General features: G+C 31.5%; 1 protein-coding gene across 2 annotated transcripts in view; it reads right to left on the minus strand.

The window, feature by feature from the left end:
• Positions 1-18,552, minus strand: part of LOC118183017 (serine/threonine-protein phosphatase 2B catalytic subunit 2-like) — an 86,792-nt gene that overhangs the window by 8,155 nt on the left and 60,085 nt on the right. The window contains exons 10-12 of one of the 2 annotated variants that reach the window (XM_035352416.2): positions 12,227-12,310; positions 4,366-4,453; positions 2,706-2,803 (exon numbers count right to left, since the gene is read on the minus strand). In XM_035352416.2, coding sequence (XP_035208307.1) covers positions 2,706-2,803; positions 4,366-4,453; positions 12,227-12,310 — 270 coding nt within the window. Of the gene's footprint in view, positions 1-2,705; positions 2,804-4,365; positions 4,454-12,214; positions 12,311-18,552 lie in introns of both variants that reach the window. The other variant, XM_035352415.2, reaches the window with a different exon arrangement.

Genomic DNA, 18,552 nt, shown 5'->3' on the forward strand with positions numbered 1-18,552 from the left:
AGAATGGGGACTTTCTTGCCCTTGAGCATATAAATTCTCTCTTTCCGGAGAAGAGACTTTAACGTGACCTTTCACTTCGCACCCTTTTGATGATGAGTCTATGTGTTTTGGCAGAATGCCGGCCAAGGTTACGTTTGAGGCAGTCAAACTGTAATACAAATTGTAAACTAAAGGACTATCTGCCTAAAGACGAATGTCTTCACGAAAAATTGAGTCCTGTTTATGCTCAGGGAAGTGAAGATGGAACTGGACATACAAACATCAGGAGTTAAGCACAAACTTGCCAAGGGATTTCAAAATATTCCTCAAAGAGTTTTTCATTTTAGTAGAGGTTCACCCTTTCTTTGCTGCAATAATCTGCATCAAAGTTTTACAGATGCATAACATTCTGTCTGCTCAATGTGCAAAACTACTGCTTTATTGGCATTTGTACTATGTGTATAAAAAATTTAGCACAGTTTTTCTGCATACAAAGTACAAACGTTCCTTACCTCAGGAAGTTTTAATTACACAGAAGTACTCTTAGGCATATAGATTTACACATCACTTAAATGTCATTTTTTTTAATTTGGTATAGCTTTTTCTAGAAACACTAAATTATTAAACTAATTAAAATTGACACATATCAATAAATATATTTACTTTAATATTCATAATATTCATATCAATAAATATAATATTAATCAGAATATATCAGTAATATAATATTCATATAAAGTCTTAAAAAAATTTTGGAAAGAAAAATTATGTTATACTATCTAAGTATCCAGAGAAGGTCGTGCCACTGGAGCAGAAAATGAAATTCAAATGACAGGTGTCAGCAACCCTGTCGGGATGACATCTGATGCTGACACTCCTGTCAACCACCAGTCAATGCAGTTCAGAAACATCATGGTTGCATCAAAAGCAGTTCTGTAGGAACTCAACCCTGAAGTAAACATGTCAGTGTCAAAGGATGATTTATGGCTATGTTTATATTTTTCAAACTAAGCAGTGCTACAAGAGCTGCTTGAAAAATATACTTTGCCCCTAGAGAGACAGCAATGGGTGCAAATGGTTCAGTCAATCTGCATGAGGAGATGACTGGCTCCAGACAAGCCTTGAAATTGGACATCCATACATTACTGAAGAAGCCCTGAGTGTAATCCATATCAAACATGCAAGGAATCCACACAAAAATTTAGTGTTGGAGCATAAAGATTGGTGTGTTAGAGGAAACCATTTGATTGCATATTCACAATCTTGGAGAGATATGGAAGTTCAGTATGTGGGTTCCTCATGCTTTGACAGAAGAAACCTAACTCCAGCAATTCACCATTTGCTCTTCATTGTTATCACACCAGCGAGCTCCATTTCTGGACCAGATATTGATATGTGATGAGAAATGAGTGTTGCATAGAAACCAGAAAAGAAAACATATTGATTGTGCCCTAGTTGTGTGGCACCTGTCAACAAACAGAGCATTTTATCAATGGGAGCTACTCTCCATTTGATAGGCCAGTGCTATTACAGATTTTGAATTGTGGTACAGCTACAGTGGTAAAATCACCATAAATACAAAGAATTTCAGTTGCAATGCAATGGCTAGTTAGCCAGCACTAGTCAACAGGAAAGAAGAGATCATGCTTCAAGAGCACACCAGACCTCATACGGCAAGAGCGACAAAGGAGATGATCAATACACTTGGTTAGGGAAGTTTTACCTCATCCTCATTGCTTCTCAGACATTGCTCCATCAGACTATCACCTATTTTTGACAATGGATAACCATTTGCATGAGCAACAGTTCCAAAAACAAAATGATGTCACAGGCCACTTTTTTGCCTCTAGGAACAAGAACTTTCACAAACACCAGATTTATAAACTTATAATTCATTGGGAACATGTAACCGAAGCTGAAGGAGATTATTTTGCTGAATTAAATGCATTTGCATGAAATTTCTGGGTCACTATTTCTCACTGAAAACAACAGCATGACCTGTTTTGGTTACCTGGTATTTCCATCAGTGCTAGCATTTATTATCACTGTATTAAAATTAGTAAAAGTAAACTGATCCAGAATATATGCAACCTTCTCCAATCAGCTTAAGTGAAAAGACTGTTCCACACAAAATTAATGAAAGTACAATAAAAAGAAATGGTCTTGATTTTTATGCAATTACCATAACAATTTTTAAAAATTCATTTTATAAATAACAACTAAAGATATGAGTATTGATATAAAAAGTTCACAGAATTTTTTCTTAATGTAATTACTTTATCTTCTTAAAAAGGGGGAAACATAAAAAAGATTTCATGCAGTTTTAGATATGAGTCAAACCTCCAAATAGTTTTTAAAAATCCTTTAAAGTCATTTTAATTTAGACAATTAAGACATAATAACACGCCGAATAAATACTAATTCAGAAGTCAAACAACAAAAATCAGCGTTATATTTACAAAATTTTCACAGGACTAGTTTCGATGGTTTTACCGAACCACCATCTTCAGCTGCAAAACCGCAAATGCAAATTAAATTATCATTTTAATTTATCTGCACTTGATGCTAACATCTCATTACTCTGAATGTGCATTAATGATAGACAAGTACAATTCCAACGACAAGTATGCTGTAATATTTTTTATCATATATTTGTACCCACTATTTACATATAAAAGTCTTCAAAGTACAGCATACCCAATTTAAATAATCCAAAATCTATTTACCATTTTTTATAGAAGTCTTCCCTCCTTGAAGAGTACCTATCGGTAACTGACCAGTAGGAGTAAGTCCTTTAAGCTGCAAGACACTCTCACTTTCTTCTCTGAAAATGTAATTGGATCAGGTATTAAACTCAGAACGAGGAAACTAGACTGCACTAATTTACAAAGTTCTATATTTATTTACTTAAATTCTAATATCTCAGACATCAGAAAAAATATATACTAAAAAAAATTCAAAAAGCTTAAAAAATAAAGGATATTTATTATATCTTAAAACTAGCTCATTCATAAAATGACAACAAAAATTTAATTTTTTATTCCATATTTTTCCCCTGTAGCTTTCAGTACTCCATATCCAATATTTTCCTTCAGTTAATAATTTCTTAATCACTGAAAACCACAATAGATGGTAAAGATTCTTTCTCATTTTTATACTATTCAAAAAGTTTTACATATTCTTATCAATAGTTTGATCTCAAATAAAAAAGCATAGTTTATAACAGATTCATCAAATTCCTTTCAGTCAGATCTCAGAAATATAAACAATACTCCATAATAACATTACACTTCTAGTCTCCACCATTATTTTTCAGAACGAAAAGCAAATGAAACAAAGATGCCTCTTTTTTATATAATGTTGAAATTGTAATACAACGTTGAAAATAAAATGTAAACAAATAGTATGAAGGTGTAGGCTTGAAAACAAATGCCTAGCAGTGAAGGAATGATGCCATCAGAAAGCATATCCATCAAGGACAGATTTTCCCCAACTTTTGCTGCACAGTATGATTTGCTTAACTGCATTGTTACTGCACAAGAAATGGTAAATGATACATTAAATTTGAAACCTCAATTTTTCATTTCAAATAAGAATCATGCATAATCTCACATTATTAAACAAGTGGCATGAAACATACAGTATAAAGCAACTGTATAAACAGAATGATATAAGGTCAAGGGACTGGAGACATATGATTTTAATGTACTATAATTGCCATTGATTGTTGAAAAATAACTACTTACATCCGGAAAAAGAAATCTTTTTGAATGATTATACTAGCAGTGATGAAGGAACATCAATAAAAATTGGAAGAAGCATTTAAAACAGTAAATAATTTAAAGGAGTAAAGTAAGTTTAGTTGATACTAATTTTTTATTCTATTACATTAAATATAAGAAATAGCTGGGTGTTTTATTTATGATATTGCATACAGTATCACATATCTTCTGCCAGAAGTGCCAAAATGTCTTTGCTTGATATTGAATGCAAAAGTTAGTATTATTTTAATCAAATCAAATATTCTTACACTTCAAGGTCATATAAAAAAACTAGTAGCAGCTTTTATGAATTTAATTATACATAGCATACTGCATGAAAGTAATATTTAACACAGAAAACTGACATTCCAATTGTTGTAAATGCTCAAAATAAAGTTGAATACTTTATGTAATTTTTCTAAATTGAATGAGTATGAAATTCTAGTCATATAAAGAGTAAATTCACATTCAGTAGTCATTTTTTGTATGCTTTAGATTTAAAACTATGAGAAATATAAGCCAAAATTTAAATTCCAAGCTATTAAACAAAAAGGCAGACTAGTAAAGCAGAATAATAGTACAACATATAGAATATATGAAAAAAAGGCATAAAATTCTTATTCACCTCAATACTGAGAAAACACGTGCCATTTTTCCTATAGCTCTAATTTTATTACGAATAACTTCTTTTCTGGCAGTTGCTGAGGCGGCCGCTACATCATGAAAAATAAAAAGTTCATTAACAGTATGCAAATGAAAATTAGTATATACGAATACAATTCAAATGATAAATACAAATAAATAAAAAGACATGCACCAAGAAACAGATACAATCAAATTATTTAATGTTGTTAATACTTAATGCATATAAATAAAACATCAATTATTTCTTGTAATTTTTATTTATTAAAAGCCACAAATTTCATGCGTAAATATAAATCAAGATTAATTATAAGTAAATGTCAGTTGATGTCTGTTCACAAATATTTCACAAAATGTGTTTGATTTTTAAGTTTCTGCAACCTTTAAAACAATTTAAGTCTAGATTTTTAAGTTTCTGCAACCTTTAAAACAATTTAAGTCTATCAGCATAAATGTAATAAAAATTAAATGCTAGACACTTTTATCAAATTATGCTCAACAGAACAGAACAATAAGCTATTAAAAAATACAAAACACACATTTAACACCAAAAAGGTCATAAAATGCATTTTATAATGTTAATGCTAAACCCAGAAACTCTTAAATTTGGCTGCTATTTTTTACATTTCAAGAATTATTTTGGCAGTTTTATCTTTTCTAAAGCATACAAACTATACATCTAACATGCTATAATGTTAGGTAAATGAATTTATAGCTTGCATACTATTTCATTCTGATATGCATATATATATAAAAATACTTTATAGTTTATATTTTTAGTAAACTGCAAAGATAAAAAGACAAAACAATTCACAAAAACTACTTGAAATCACATCTAGTAATTACACCTACAAAAATCAAAGACATTTAAAATTTACACCAACAAATTTTAGACCTCAACTGCAATGCAATACATCTATAAGCACAACAATTAAGGCCCCTTTCAGACACCCTCCCCAAGAATAATTTGCATTAGCAAATAAATCTTAATGTCTTTCAGCATATAGTTTAAAATTTCACATAAATGATATTTAAAGTACATTTGATTTAAAATGTAAGTATACTCAAGATTTGTTATGTAGAAGCAAAAGAAATTAATGCAATCGAAGAAAGCAAAAGTAACATTTAGCAGAAAAACAAAATCAATTTTCAGAGATGTTAAATTATGAACTGAAAATATGTAATATTAATTTTGAAACATTAGCAGCTGCTGCTATAAATTTAAATTAAAGTTACTAAAAATTTAGAAAACGAAGACAATAGAAAGTTGATAAATAAAATCAGCAGGCCTTAATGACTGAGCTTTTATTTTTTTTAAACAGCAAACAATTTATACAGCAAAGCATACAATGTGACTAAACTTATAAGCACATCCACGTGACTGAACAGTGCACAACACTATCTACAGCACACACAGGAGGAATTAAGTGCACTTACACATTGCAGTAGATGAGAAATGAAAGAGAAAAAAAATTACATGTCAGTTTTTATTGTAATTCAATCAAAAAATTCACATCATCATAACAAAGCTATATTTTTAAAAAAAATAAAAAATAAAATGAGTAAAATCTCAAATGATTAAAACATATTGCAATTAGCAGGCTTTTAACACATTAACGGGCACTTTAATTTTTTTTTCCCCCCTTTTTCTTTTTTTCATTTTGCCTAAATAAAAGCATTTTTTGATTTTGCCAAGCAGCAATAAGGAAACTAAATCCAGGCAAAAATATCATTTAAATAATATCTACAAAAATATGTTCAAGCACAAATGCTACAAAACATTTGATTTAAAAAAAAAACTTAAATGTCTGATTTATATATAATGAGCCTATTAATGGAAAATTAAACCTATACTCATATTTTAAATATTCTTTAATATCTTATGATTTCATCAAGTCTTTATTTTGTTATGTTATATAAAGTAAAACACATATCATGAAAGAAATGCTACTAGAAAACACAACTTTCCGCCTTGTTAGATTTAATATAGAAGCATATTTTATGTTATGAAATTACTACCCAGAGATATTAACAGAAAGATAAACTAAAGTATCTTTATTTTAGCAAACATATTGTATGATCTTCTAACATATTTCTGAAATGCAATATTTCTCAATTGCAGTACTTTAGGAAAATATAGTAATACCAAAGAAGAACTTAACACTACCTTTTTTTTTTATGCCGACTATTCAAGTAGTACAATTTATAGTCCATGATCCCCCTCCCCCAAAAAAGTGTAACGTAATTTGTATTAGATAATTGCTGAATTTTCCAGGTTGGCAATTGTTGACATCCTCTAATTTTTAAAATTATATAAACATTTTCTGGGATACAAGGGTGGGGGGTAACTTACATTTTAAAAACATACACAAAATATTGTTTATGTACAAATTAAGAATATAAACATGTTCTTGGAAAAAAAAGAAAGAAAAGAGGGAAAAGGAGGGAGTAAAGAAAATAAATTTACTGAAGATATTTTAGCTTTCAAACAAACTATTCTCAGATTTAGATATATTTTAGTATTTTAATTTCAGTTTTTCAAAATATAAATATGAAGAATCTTTTACTTTTTGCTTTTCATATGATAAATATATTTCTTCATGTATCTTTCCCCGTAGCTTTTCAGCACCATGTTCTAAAAATAATAATTTAAAAAAAAAATTTAATCTAATAATTTTTTAAATATTTGCACAATTTTCTTCTTCCTCAATGCATTTAAAGAATGAGGTCCTCTAAATTTTAAAATGGATTTGTCCATATAGTGATTGTTTTTGTCTTACTAACAGAGATTAAAATCTCACAAATTGCCTGTTAATATCATGCCTAACCTTTCCCCTCTAAATATGCAACTTTATGCTAGCCTAACATGAGAACCAGCCAATCACTGAAAAGTAAACATGAATTAACATTCGGTCTCATCACTGAGTCAGCTGCATATTTGCCTTCTCTAGTTATTTATAGATGCTATGTGGATCTAAGGAATAACACAGACAATAAGAATGGGAATTCAACTTACAAGAAAGTAAAAATGAAGGTATCATATTAGATATTATGATGTTATTAACTATGCATTCTTCTTGGAAAGTTGTTTCTTTTAAAGAAATAATCTTATAACAGTTTAGTTTAACCATAACTACTTTTCATTTGTTAATTACTGTACTCACAGCCTCAGAAATTAACTTATTCACATAATTTTTTTTCAGACAATAAAATTAGTAACAAAAAAAAAAAAAAAAAGAGGAATACAGGAGGAAATATGATATTGGATATAACCATTACAAAAGTGAATATACTTTTCAGTGATAATCTACAGTCCATTTACCTTCTGTTAAGTTCCAAGTTTTTGGAAAATTAAAATACATTAATGACACTACTACACTGATGAAATAAATTAAGAGAATTTGCATATTTTATCGAATTACATGAAAAGAACTGAACTGAAAGAAAAACCACTGCTTCTAGATAAAAATACAAATCTTGTACAGCAAACACATAAGCGTACACATGTGTATAGGCGTAGCCAGCAGAAAAACAGGCTTTATAAGCGCGTGGAGGGTAAAACAAATTGCGTTCACGAGTACACCTCAGCGAATTTCTTGGTGTTATCTTGCAGCAATCACTTAAATTCACATCAGAACAGTAAAAATGAGTAACCACCAACGTTTAGATGATGAAATGAGGTGGCGAATTGTGGGGAGGCTAGAGGCAGGCCAATCGCAAGTCCAGGTATTCAGAGAGTTTATTAATGCCCAGCATCATGTGTAACTTATGGAAACAGTTACAGGATACCGTATCCATCGAGAGAAAGCTTGGGCAATGTCGTCCAAAAGACACAACGGCCAGAGAAGACTGCTATTTGTCCATTTTGGCAAGGCGTAACAGAGAGGCTTTAGCTTCTCAGCTCTCTCGGGACCTGTATGCAGCCACAGGAACCTGCGTAACAAGGGCGACTGTTTCAAAAGACTGAATGAAAGAGGGTTGTTTGCCAGAAGACTGGCTATTTGCGTCACGTTCACATCTATGGACAGGAGAGTCCGATTAGCATGGTGCAGGCAGCATAGTGATTGGAGTACGGAGCAATGGGCAACCGTTCTGTTCACCGACGAGTCCCATTTTAACCTAACTTTCATAAGCCGTACTTTCATATGGAGAGAGCCAGGGACCCGCTACCTACCCTCTAATGTCCACAAAATCCACAATTATGGCGGTGTAATGATCTCGGCAGGCATCATGTTCGATGGCCGCACACCTCTCCAGGTCTTTGACAGAGGCTGTCTGACTGGTGTGAGGTATAGGGATGAGGTCTTGAAGCCCTATGTTCGCCTTTTCCTGGGTGCAGTGGGCCCCGAGTTCATCTTACAGGACGACAATGCGAGGCCACATAGAGCTCTTCTGGTCAACGAATTTCTCGAGAATCGGGATATTCGGCGAATGGATTGGCCAGCCAGATCTCCACACCTCAACCCTATAGAACATGTCTGGAACGCTCTGAGGAGGGTAACTGCAACTCGCAACCCCCTCCAAGAACCATCCAGGAACTGAAAACAGCGTTGCTGAATGAGTGGGATCAATTGCCACAGGCACTGATAAGGCAGTTGCCTTATTTCCAATATGGCATCATGCTGCGAGGCCTATATGGCTGTAAGAGGAGACTGTACCCTCTATTAACGCTTTTTTTTTTTTTTTTTTTTTTTTTGTCTTTTGCAACCGCTGTTTCAGACCTTCAGACTCCCATGAGTGTTACACATGAACATGCGTGTCTATTATAACTGTTGAATGTTTATTTTGTTTGTATTATATCAACCTATGTTCACACCAAAATTTATTAAAATCTGTCCAGTAGTTCTATAGATTGTAGATCAAATTTTAAAATTCTCTTAATTTCTTACGCCAGCGTACTTCAAAAGAACACCATATTTAAAAATTTTTAGCATCGGATAAAGGCTATGTGATAAAAATATGCCAAACATTACAATTTCTTCTAATGGACGATAAACTTCCTAACATAGAGGAATGAATTTAGAAGGTCATTAACACTACTGCAGAGATCTAATAACACATAAATGTAGTCAAGGCAATAGTAAAATGGCCGATATATTATTGTTACCACATTTACCAAAATTTTAGATTATGTTTACTAGGTGTTAATGAATGTTTTTACCATAGAAAATTAACATATGTTTTTATGCCTGTATGCTTTATTTATGAGAAAATCTACAAGTTCAGATACAAAATGACAGAATGAAGCAATTCCTGCTCCCCGCTGATAACCATTTGTTTCATGTGAAAAAAAAAAAAAAAGGGATCCAAAAATGTTATATGTATATATAAACTGGTTATTTAACCAGAAATTTGGCACTTTTTCCATAAATTAAATGTTATGAAACTGTATAATCTTGTCAAAAATAATGCAACAGATGAACTGAACTAAACATACACAACCAACAACCCATCAAAATTACAAATTCCAGATGTAATAAAACTGCATGCATATTAAATGTTAGTAAATCTGATTTTTTAAGATACTGAATGTCACAATGAATTTTCTAACATGGATTAATATTAGAATTACTAGCATTGAAAGCATATGTAATTTTACCAAGATTTAAGTTTTATCATTTTGATGAATTACTACTTCAAATAGTACATGCAAATAAAGCAAATCAAGATTCACAGATTATAATTTTGAGTACTATACAGACATTAATTTTGATAACAATAACTGCTAGAAGCCTTTCATACTAAGATTAATGCTTATGTCATTTTCCACTACTGTTTCAGTAATATTAGGAATAATTTTCCAGGGATAAGAAAATGAGTATTATTTAATATTATAAACTATATTTTATGATAATAAATGCAATATTTTAATAAAGGAAAGAAGGAAATAAACTATTTTACAGTTTATAAGAATTAACTCATTTTGAGAATAGGAATTTAACTCAAAACTTTCAATATTAAATTACCTTTCTTTTGTTAAGTTTTTTTTAATGTAAAAACTCTTTTATCACATTAAAATTTATTTTTTATTATTGGCAAAAATATTTTAGCTAGACATCAAGCATTTTTTAATACTACAGCAATTTAACTGGAAAGATAGTTTTTTAAATATATGATTAAATATTAAACACTATTTTAACCAAAAAAAAAACCTTTTAATACCATATCTCTTGACTTGCAACTTTCCCATTACATTTTGTAAAATATAAGATGCATTGCAGAATCACAGATTATTTTGAAGCAATAAAATTTTTGAAATTATTAATTTAATACCATTGCTGTTAATAAATCAAGGTCAGTCATTAAAAAAATATTTGTTCAATGTAGGTTACTATTTTATTTTCTTAGAATTAGTCAGAAAAAGGGGGGAACTGTAGTGAAAAAGTGTACAAAGAAAAATGTGAAATTGTTTTATCAATATAAGATGAGATGTTGCAAGAATGCATTGCCATCTTATTTGAAATTAATCTCATGCAATTGTGGCAGTTTGTTTACGCCACCAAATAAACTGAATTTTACCCTTTATTAAAAATAGTACACATTTCAAGAAAAAATGTTATATAAATGTTAAACTGTAAAAAAAACTGTTATACTGTAAAACCCCTAAACTTACATGACACCGTTTTAGCATAAAATTACTATGCTTAGTTCTTTATAGAAGGGAACTTTATCACTTAACTGCCTGTTAGTAAATACAGCAAAAGTGCAATAATCTGACATGTTTGGGATTATTGGACTAAAATTGTATAATGCCACAAAGTGATTTTTCATGCTATTGAACGGGGAATAAAAAATAATTACATATAGCAATTCTACAAACATAATTAATGTGAAAAACATATTCTAATTCAACTTTTGCTTTAGAGTCATCAATACTGGCAATGTAAAAGTCTTTCCAAATAAAAGTGAATATCCACTCAACTTCAAAGATTTCCCCCACTTCCATTAAAGAAAAGAAAAATCATTACAAAGAATGTGAACATTCATTATTTCTCCATTTTGGGGGAGGGGGATTTCACAAATGTATTAAATGTTTTACTAGCCTCACCCTATGTGATGTTGGCTAAATCATTTTCATTATTTTCCCTTTCTTTTGCTACTTGTTGTTTTGCTACCTTCTTCTGTTACATTAAATTATTATGACATCACTTAACTCTTCCACAAATGGTTTATTTTTATCCCTTTCAATCCACTCAAAAATTTAAATTTCTAAAAATGTGTTTAAAGATATATTTTTAATAACTCAAAGTAATTGGTCATCTGAATTTCCACCTTCCATGACATAATTTTACTTTATTTTCCATGACATAATATGATATTTGATGACAATTTTTGCCTAATATAAGTGTGGTTCACATATTTTCAAACAATAGCAGATGTGAAAATTGCATCAGTTTGTGAGGAACTGGTAAATTCATGTTCTCCTTTTACTCCCTTATCAAAAATTTTCTATCACATTTTAAAAATACCCTAAATAAACTAAATGATACATAAATATGAAGTTTAAAACAATATACTAACTGATATAGACATAGCTTCCAAACCATTCTGCATACTGCATAAATTGCTAATACTGCCATCTTATGGTCCAAATGTTGGCAAGTGGGGTGCTAGATTATCAAGTATGCCAAACTACTAAATGCCAGACTATTAGATTTTTACTGTATATAATTTTTCATGTATATATATCAGATACATGACAAAATTATTTAAACATACTTATGTAAAAAACACATACATACACATTCAAACTACACTACAATATAAAACAAATGCTATGCTATCTTCTAGATCTATAACTACTTCAGGCTTAGATATAATTTTATAATCACCTTCTTCCTTACCTTCACCCTCAAATGACTCCTCACCCTCAGACATTAACTCATCATCAGAACATATATTCAAAACATTGACTAGCATTTCCGTTACTAGATAAAAAAAATAAATGAAAACATAAGGAGAGTTCAAAGTACAAAGACTAATAACACATTTAATATAATGTACGTTTAATAAAGAAGAAAACTTTCTAAGACTAACAAACTTATTATAAATCAGGATATTCAAGTGTACATTTATGAAATCTTGCACAAAATGTTAAGTTATTTAGCAATTCTAGGTAAATAAAAGTTTAAATTAAACATTAAACTCCTCTACAATAATATATTTCTACCAGCTGCTCCACAAGATCCAAGTTCCATGGATCAATTGGCATATTGGGAGACAAGTAAAGAAAGACCGCTAAAACTAAAGTCTTTTATATTTACCTGGATGGCAACAGCTTAGAGGTTTGAAGTTCACAGAAATGAACTGGAAGGGTAGTCAAGTGAGGTGAGATAAAAAAGATTACACATTTGCAAAAGAGTACCTCCGAAGCATAGGACAGTTAATTTTAGTAGAAGCTTTTGCACTGTAAAGCACTGATCAGGTCTTTTACGTTAATGAGCTTTTGGTGGAAGCCTTGACAGCTCCATGAAATGAGAATTGCCACTATGCAAGGTACTTATTTTTGTGGTGTTGCTTTTTATATTTATACTGAAATAGATGCTTCAGGCCTCTCCTTTATGTTCTTTGATATTAGCCTCTCTTCTACGTTCAACTCAGAATCTAGATTTTCTGAGCTAATACTCCCAAAGGAGATTCTTGCAGATTTTAAAATTTTATTTTGAGGGTTATTGCTTTCTGTTTAGATGTTTTTCCTTATTTGGATGTTATTTGGTGTTTTTCTATGAATTTTGTTGCTCCTTTCATTTACAAATTTGGGAGTCGCCTGATTCTTTTGTACACGTAGTCGTTTGAGTGCCTAATGATTTTACTGAATTTGTCGCATTGACTTAAGCTAAATTTTTGCATGGCTATGTATCTGACACTATTTTTTTTTTTTTTCCTTTTGCACGAGATATTTTTTGTTACTTTTATTAAATTTTTGCATGGCTATGTATCTAATACTTTATTTTTTTCCCTTTTGCATGAGATATTTTTTGTTACTTTTATTGTCTATTTCCTTTTCTGATTTCCATTTTGGGCATATTCAAGAGAATGCTGTATAATCTCACCCCCCCCCAATAATCCATAATGGATTTGTGTTGCAAATATCACTGTTGTGGCCCTCCAGAGAGGAATGCATGCATGAGAATTTGACATGACCCAAGTGAGCATCACAAAGAGTTAGGTATGCAAGGTCTTACACAGAGCAGCAGAAATATACGACCATAATATTTTTTCAGATCAGGTGAACAGGTCAGGATCACATGTACTGTACTGATCAATTTGTCTTTTTTGTGCACTTGATCCACATAGCAGGATAAACATTCTGGTCAGACAACTCAGTGACCATTTCCTTTTCCAATACAAAGAGAAGGTTTTGAGTTTTCTCTCTGAATTTCACATCTCAGGAATAATTTAGTGTTTTATGTGCTGACACACTTTTCCAACATGCTCAATCCTTTTTAATTCCAGGAGGGTAACAGATTAGGTTACAGAAGCAATTTTAACCCTTTGACAGGCGGTGGGACTATCTCCCATATGAAAACTGCAAAATTTAAAATACATACAATTATGCCTTTAGTTCTCTAAATGTATAACAGATGGCAGCACTAGTATTCATTCATGGAAATAATGTAAAATAAAACTCTTTGCAGGTCTAATTTGGAAGCAGTTTTTTTTTATTTGATTCTAATGCAATTTAAATCGTCTGAACAACATTTTTGGTGTTAGAGTGAATATTTTTATGTGAAAGTTTCTTATTCTAATAAAAATTATTATTTGAATTCATATATATTAATTAATAATGGTTGAAATTAAAAGGTGGGACCAAATATGTCCCACCGCACATGTAGAAATTGCTGCTACTAGATGACAGCACCATTCAAATATTTTTTAATTCAAGTATCATGTTCATTTTATATGCTGATAATGCAAATTTATTTTTTTAATAAATTGCAATAATGTTAAAACTTGAAAAATATTTAGTATTTTTTTCCCAAAAGAAATGAAAATATAACTCTGTAGCATGAAATGTCATTGAATACTGAATGGATATGTGAGTGTGATTCACCATAGAAAAATATCCTAAGCAGAAAAAGATGAAATGTAAATAAACATGACGGCCTTCTAAATATCTTCCTTTTCAAACCTATTATGAAATCATTAAAAAATATCTAAAAAGTCGTACAGAGAGCTATTTTTTAAAATTATGTAATTTTTTTATTTTGCAAATATGATCAATATCTACTAGATAATTACTCAAAAACGTTTTTTATATCTTGCATTTTCATTTGGTTGCTAAAACTAGTACTTTAGACAAGCATGTTAGGAGAATTTAAGCTGAGGCAAAGATGCCATTTTACTGCTCCAAATGCACGGTGGGACAAGCGGTATCCCACCACGTCATGAATTACTTTAAAGGTTTACCTTTTTTTTTTCTTTTGCATGAAATAACATTGTATTAAGGGCTAATTATGTATGTGTAAATTTTTTTTTCCAAAAAAAATTTTTTTTTATGCACCGAACTTCAAAGGTTTAATGATATCTCCTAAATGCAGCCATTTGTTGGTCTAGTTTATCAATAGAGGTCTATATATATATTTATGAACCGGGAATGGCAATATCTTTAGAAGCTGCCTGCTAAGTTACTGATGTCAAGATATTTCAGAAGAATTTCTCTGGGAATCACATTTACACTTGTTTTTATTTTTTTGATGAAGCAGTTTCATCACTTCTTTGTTTATTCATAAAAAGCAATTTTGAACAGAAATAGAAATTTCTTACATGGCAACCCATCCACCATGGAAATGACTTTCTTGAAAACAGGTATTCCTGAATGCTTTTCCCTCGCCATTGTCGGCAAGAACAGTGACCAAAAAAATGTCAGCAAGAACAGTGACAAAAAAATTAATGCTAGTGAGAACAGTGACAAAAAAAATTAATGCTAGTGAGAACAGTTACGTTCCTCCCATTTCAGTCTGAAGAAAAGGCCAAGTCACTACGTTGTAAACAATACATTGCTCTTTCACTACCAGAACCCTCCTTTCCAGTCTTAAAGGTCTTCTACAAAAGGCAAATGTGTAGGAAGTTTTCTCTCCATAAGAAACTAACACAAATGATGTAACTGTATCTCACTTTGAGCTCCAACTTCCAAGCAGGAAACAAGAGGGGGAGAAAAAGGGAAAAGTAGAAATAAAATGGAAAACATTACAGATCACTGAAGCCATGACACTTCAGGACTTGTGCTCAACCAAAAGGTGATCCCAGAAGAGATCACCTAGGCTATTTGAGTGGTAATAAAATAGATTTTGTATATTTTATTTATCCTTATCTTTCTTATTGTTTACAATTCCAGTTCTTGAAAGAACAGATCACACAATCTTGGAAAGCTCGAGTGGGTTTTCGTTATATATTAAGCAAGAAGACTAGCTAATGAAAATTTTATTTTCAAGCCTTTTCTAAAGTAGGCAATTGGCCAAGTGTCTATAGTACTGCTGGAACTTCACTGTGTCATAAACTCATTCATAAGACAAGCAGCAAACATAAAACATTCTGCATTAATGGTACAGTAGGCATTATAAAAAAGGGCCGAATGGATGTAACCAAGCTATTTGCTGAGAACACAAATCATCCAAACCTACAGTTACTACCAAGGAGAAAAACTGATTTTCCACTTAAAAAGATAATAAATAAATAAGAAAATATATAAATGATAAATAAATAAGAAAATATATAAATGATAAATAAATAAAAAAATATATAAAATATTTGAAAAAGTAGATAGGTGAATACAAGGATGTTGAAACATACTAAAATATTTCACCATTCACAGAAGCTGAAATCAGTACTTAGAAACATGCCGATCAATTTGTCAAAGAGTTAACAAAACTGCATTCTTACGCTCAAATGGCTTATTGGAGAAGTTTAAGAAGCAAATATTTTTCCAAATGAAACCACTGGAGAATCAAAGTTGAGAAGTGAGATAAGGAGGAGGGAAAGTTTGGGATAATGGCTTTGATTACTTTTAACCCTTTAGCGGTTACGAGATTCAACAATTCTTTCTTCCCAAATATGTGGAGTATCTGTCAGTTGTAAATTCGTAATGCGAGCTTGTTCATTTGCACTTGCTGCAGTGTGTAACTGCAACACAAGCTGAACACGCTCATGACCATCAATGGGAAAGTACACTTTCACAGTATATGAGATTGGATTGTTTTACATGATGTTCCTAAATCTCATCTTAAAATTTACAAACAAAAAGTGCACTGATAGAAAATGCGCAAATGGCAGTTCTTCAGTGAGCCATTATGAACAGACCTGAAATATGATGCATAGAAATTTGGCTTCTGGCAAACAAAAAAATCTCAACCACATGTCACGGATCACTGGTCTCAAACTTAAATTGCATGTGAACCGAATACACAATCTAAAAGCTGTCGATGGACCTGAACTTTTTTTTATATGACAGTGAATATATATATGTAAATATTGCACCATACAAGCAATATTCAAAATTTACTTACAATTCCAAATGATAGGTTTGATATAGATCTAAAAAAGCATAAACAGATTTCATGGGCCAAATGTTAGTTTGTCTCAATCTATATATAGCAACATGAATTGCACAGCTATACATACAACTAACCAAGCAGTGCCAGATTCAAGAGAAGTATATATATATAAGAAGTACCAACTCAGTGGAATCAGCATTAAAGCACCATCAACTATCAAGAAAGATTAAGGATAAAGCCCCAACCTAGCCATTCTATTTTTCCTTCAGCAGCAGCCATATACATAAACCCAGTCTAGGTATCTCTAAAACTATAAAAACACCATACTTACAACAAATATATAATTGAAAGGTATTTACGGACTGTGTAAAACTGCTTTGGGGCCCACATGTGGCATGCAGGCCACCAATTTGGGACTGTAGGCATAAATAATGTAAAACCGAACAGTAAAAAAATGAACTTTCAGCAAAAAAATGTGAAAATTTCTATTTTTGATCAACAATTGTGCTGCATACCAGGTGTTAAAAATTAATACTGGATTAAGATACTTTTCCTGTCTGAAAAGATATCTCTATCTCATAATTTAAAACTGAACAGAAACTAAAAGTGTCATTATGGAAAGAAACTCATCTTACATACAAGGGTTATTTGGAAACTAACATCCAAATCACCATAGCTGATCAAATGCTGCACGAACATCAAAATGTAGATTCGTACCAACTCGAAGCATGCCATGCCTTGTCAAACAATGCCATTTGTATTGGTATTGTTGCAGTGTACTGTATCAGTTCAAAATGTTTAAAACAACTGATAGCCCACCAATTGTGAAATATGGTTGGTGATTCAACTTTTGACAGCAAGAAATGCTTCAGCAATGGAAATTCATCAACAGATAAGCAACATGTATGGCCCCAATGTGATAAGCAATAGCAAAGTGTGTAAGTGGGTGAGAGCTTACAAGAACAGACAGGAAAACGTCCATGATGAACCCTGTTCAGGCCGACCATCGGTGATCAGAAAAGATTTGGTCAATGCCGCAGACGAAAAGAATCACGAAGACTGGGGATTCATAGTTTCAAATTCAGCACTAGAATTTCCAAATGTGAGTAGAAAAACTTTGCACGAAATTGTCTCTGAAATGTTGCAATTTTACAAATGTGCACGCGTTGGGTTCCCAGGCTACTTTTGGAGGAACATGAAAAGAAAGGCTTGTGCTCATGATTTTTTGGACCGAAATCATAAGGAAGGTGATTAATGTTTAGACAGAATTGTCATAGGGTAAGACGTGGTTTCTAATGACTCCACAGTTTAAACATCAGTCAATGGAATGGAGTCGCATGGCATCACCAATCAAAGTCAAGGCCAAACAGATAATCTCCACATACAAGGTTATCATAACTGTGTTTTTATGTAGACATGGAGTCTTATTAGTTGAGTATATGCAGCAAGGGACAGCAATAAATGCAGTCATTTACAGCACTACCCTGACTAAATTTAGATGTGCAAGACAGAACAAGCAACATGGCTTTCTGGCATTTGAAAACAAGAGTTACTTCTTGTGCAGTTGCAGATTTAAGACTAATAGCTGTAAATAATAAATTGGCTTAATTTTGCAGTTTTATTCTGTTTATTTAGTATTATTATTATGATTATTTTGTCATAAAATTTTTGACTGT

This window comes from Stegodyphus dumicola, chromosome 9 (genome assembly GCF_044657685.1).
Source record: "Stegodyphus dumicola isolate Sdum_Otavi_A_Nest chromosome 9, ASM4465768v1".
NCBI classification, from domain to species: Eukaryota; Metazoa; Arthropoda; class Arachnida; order Araneae; family Eresidae; genus Stegodyphus; species Stegodyphus dumicola.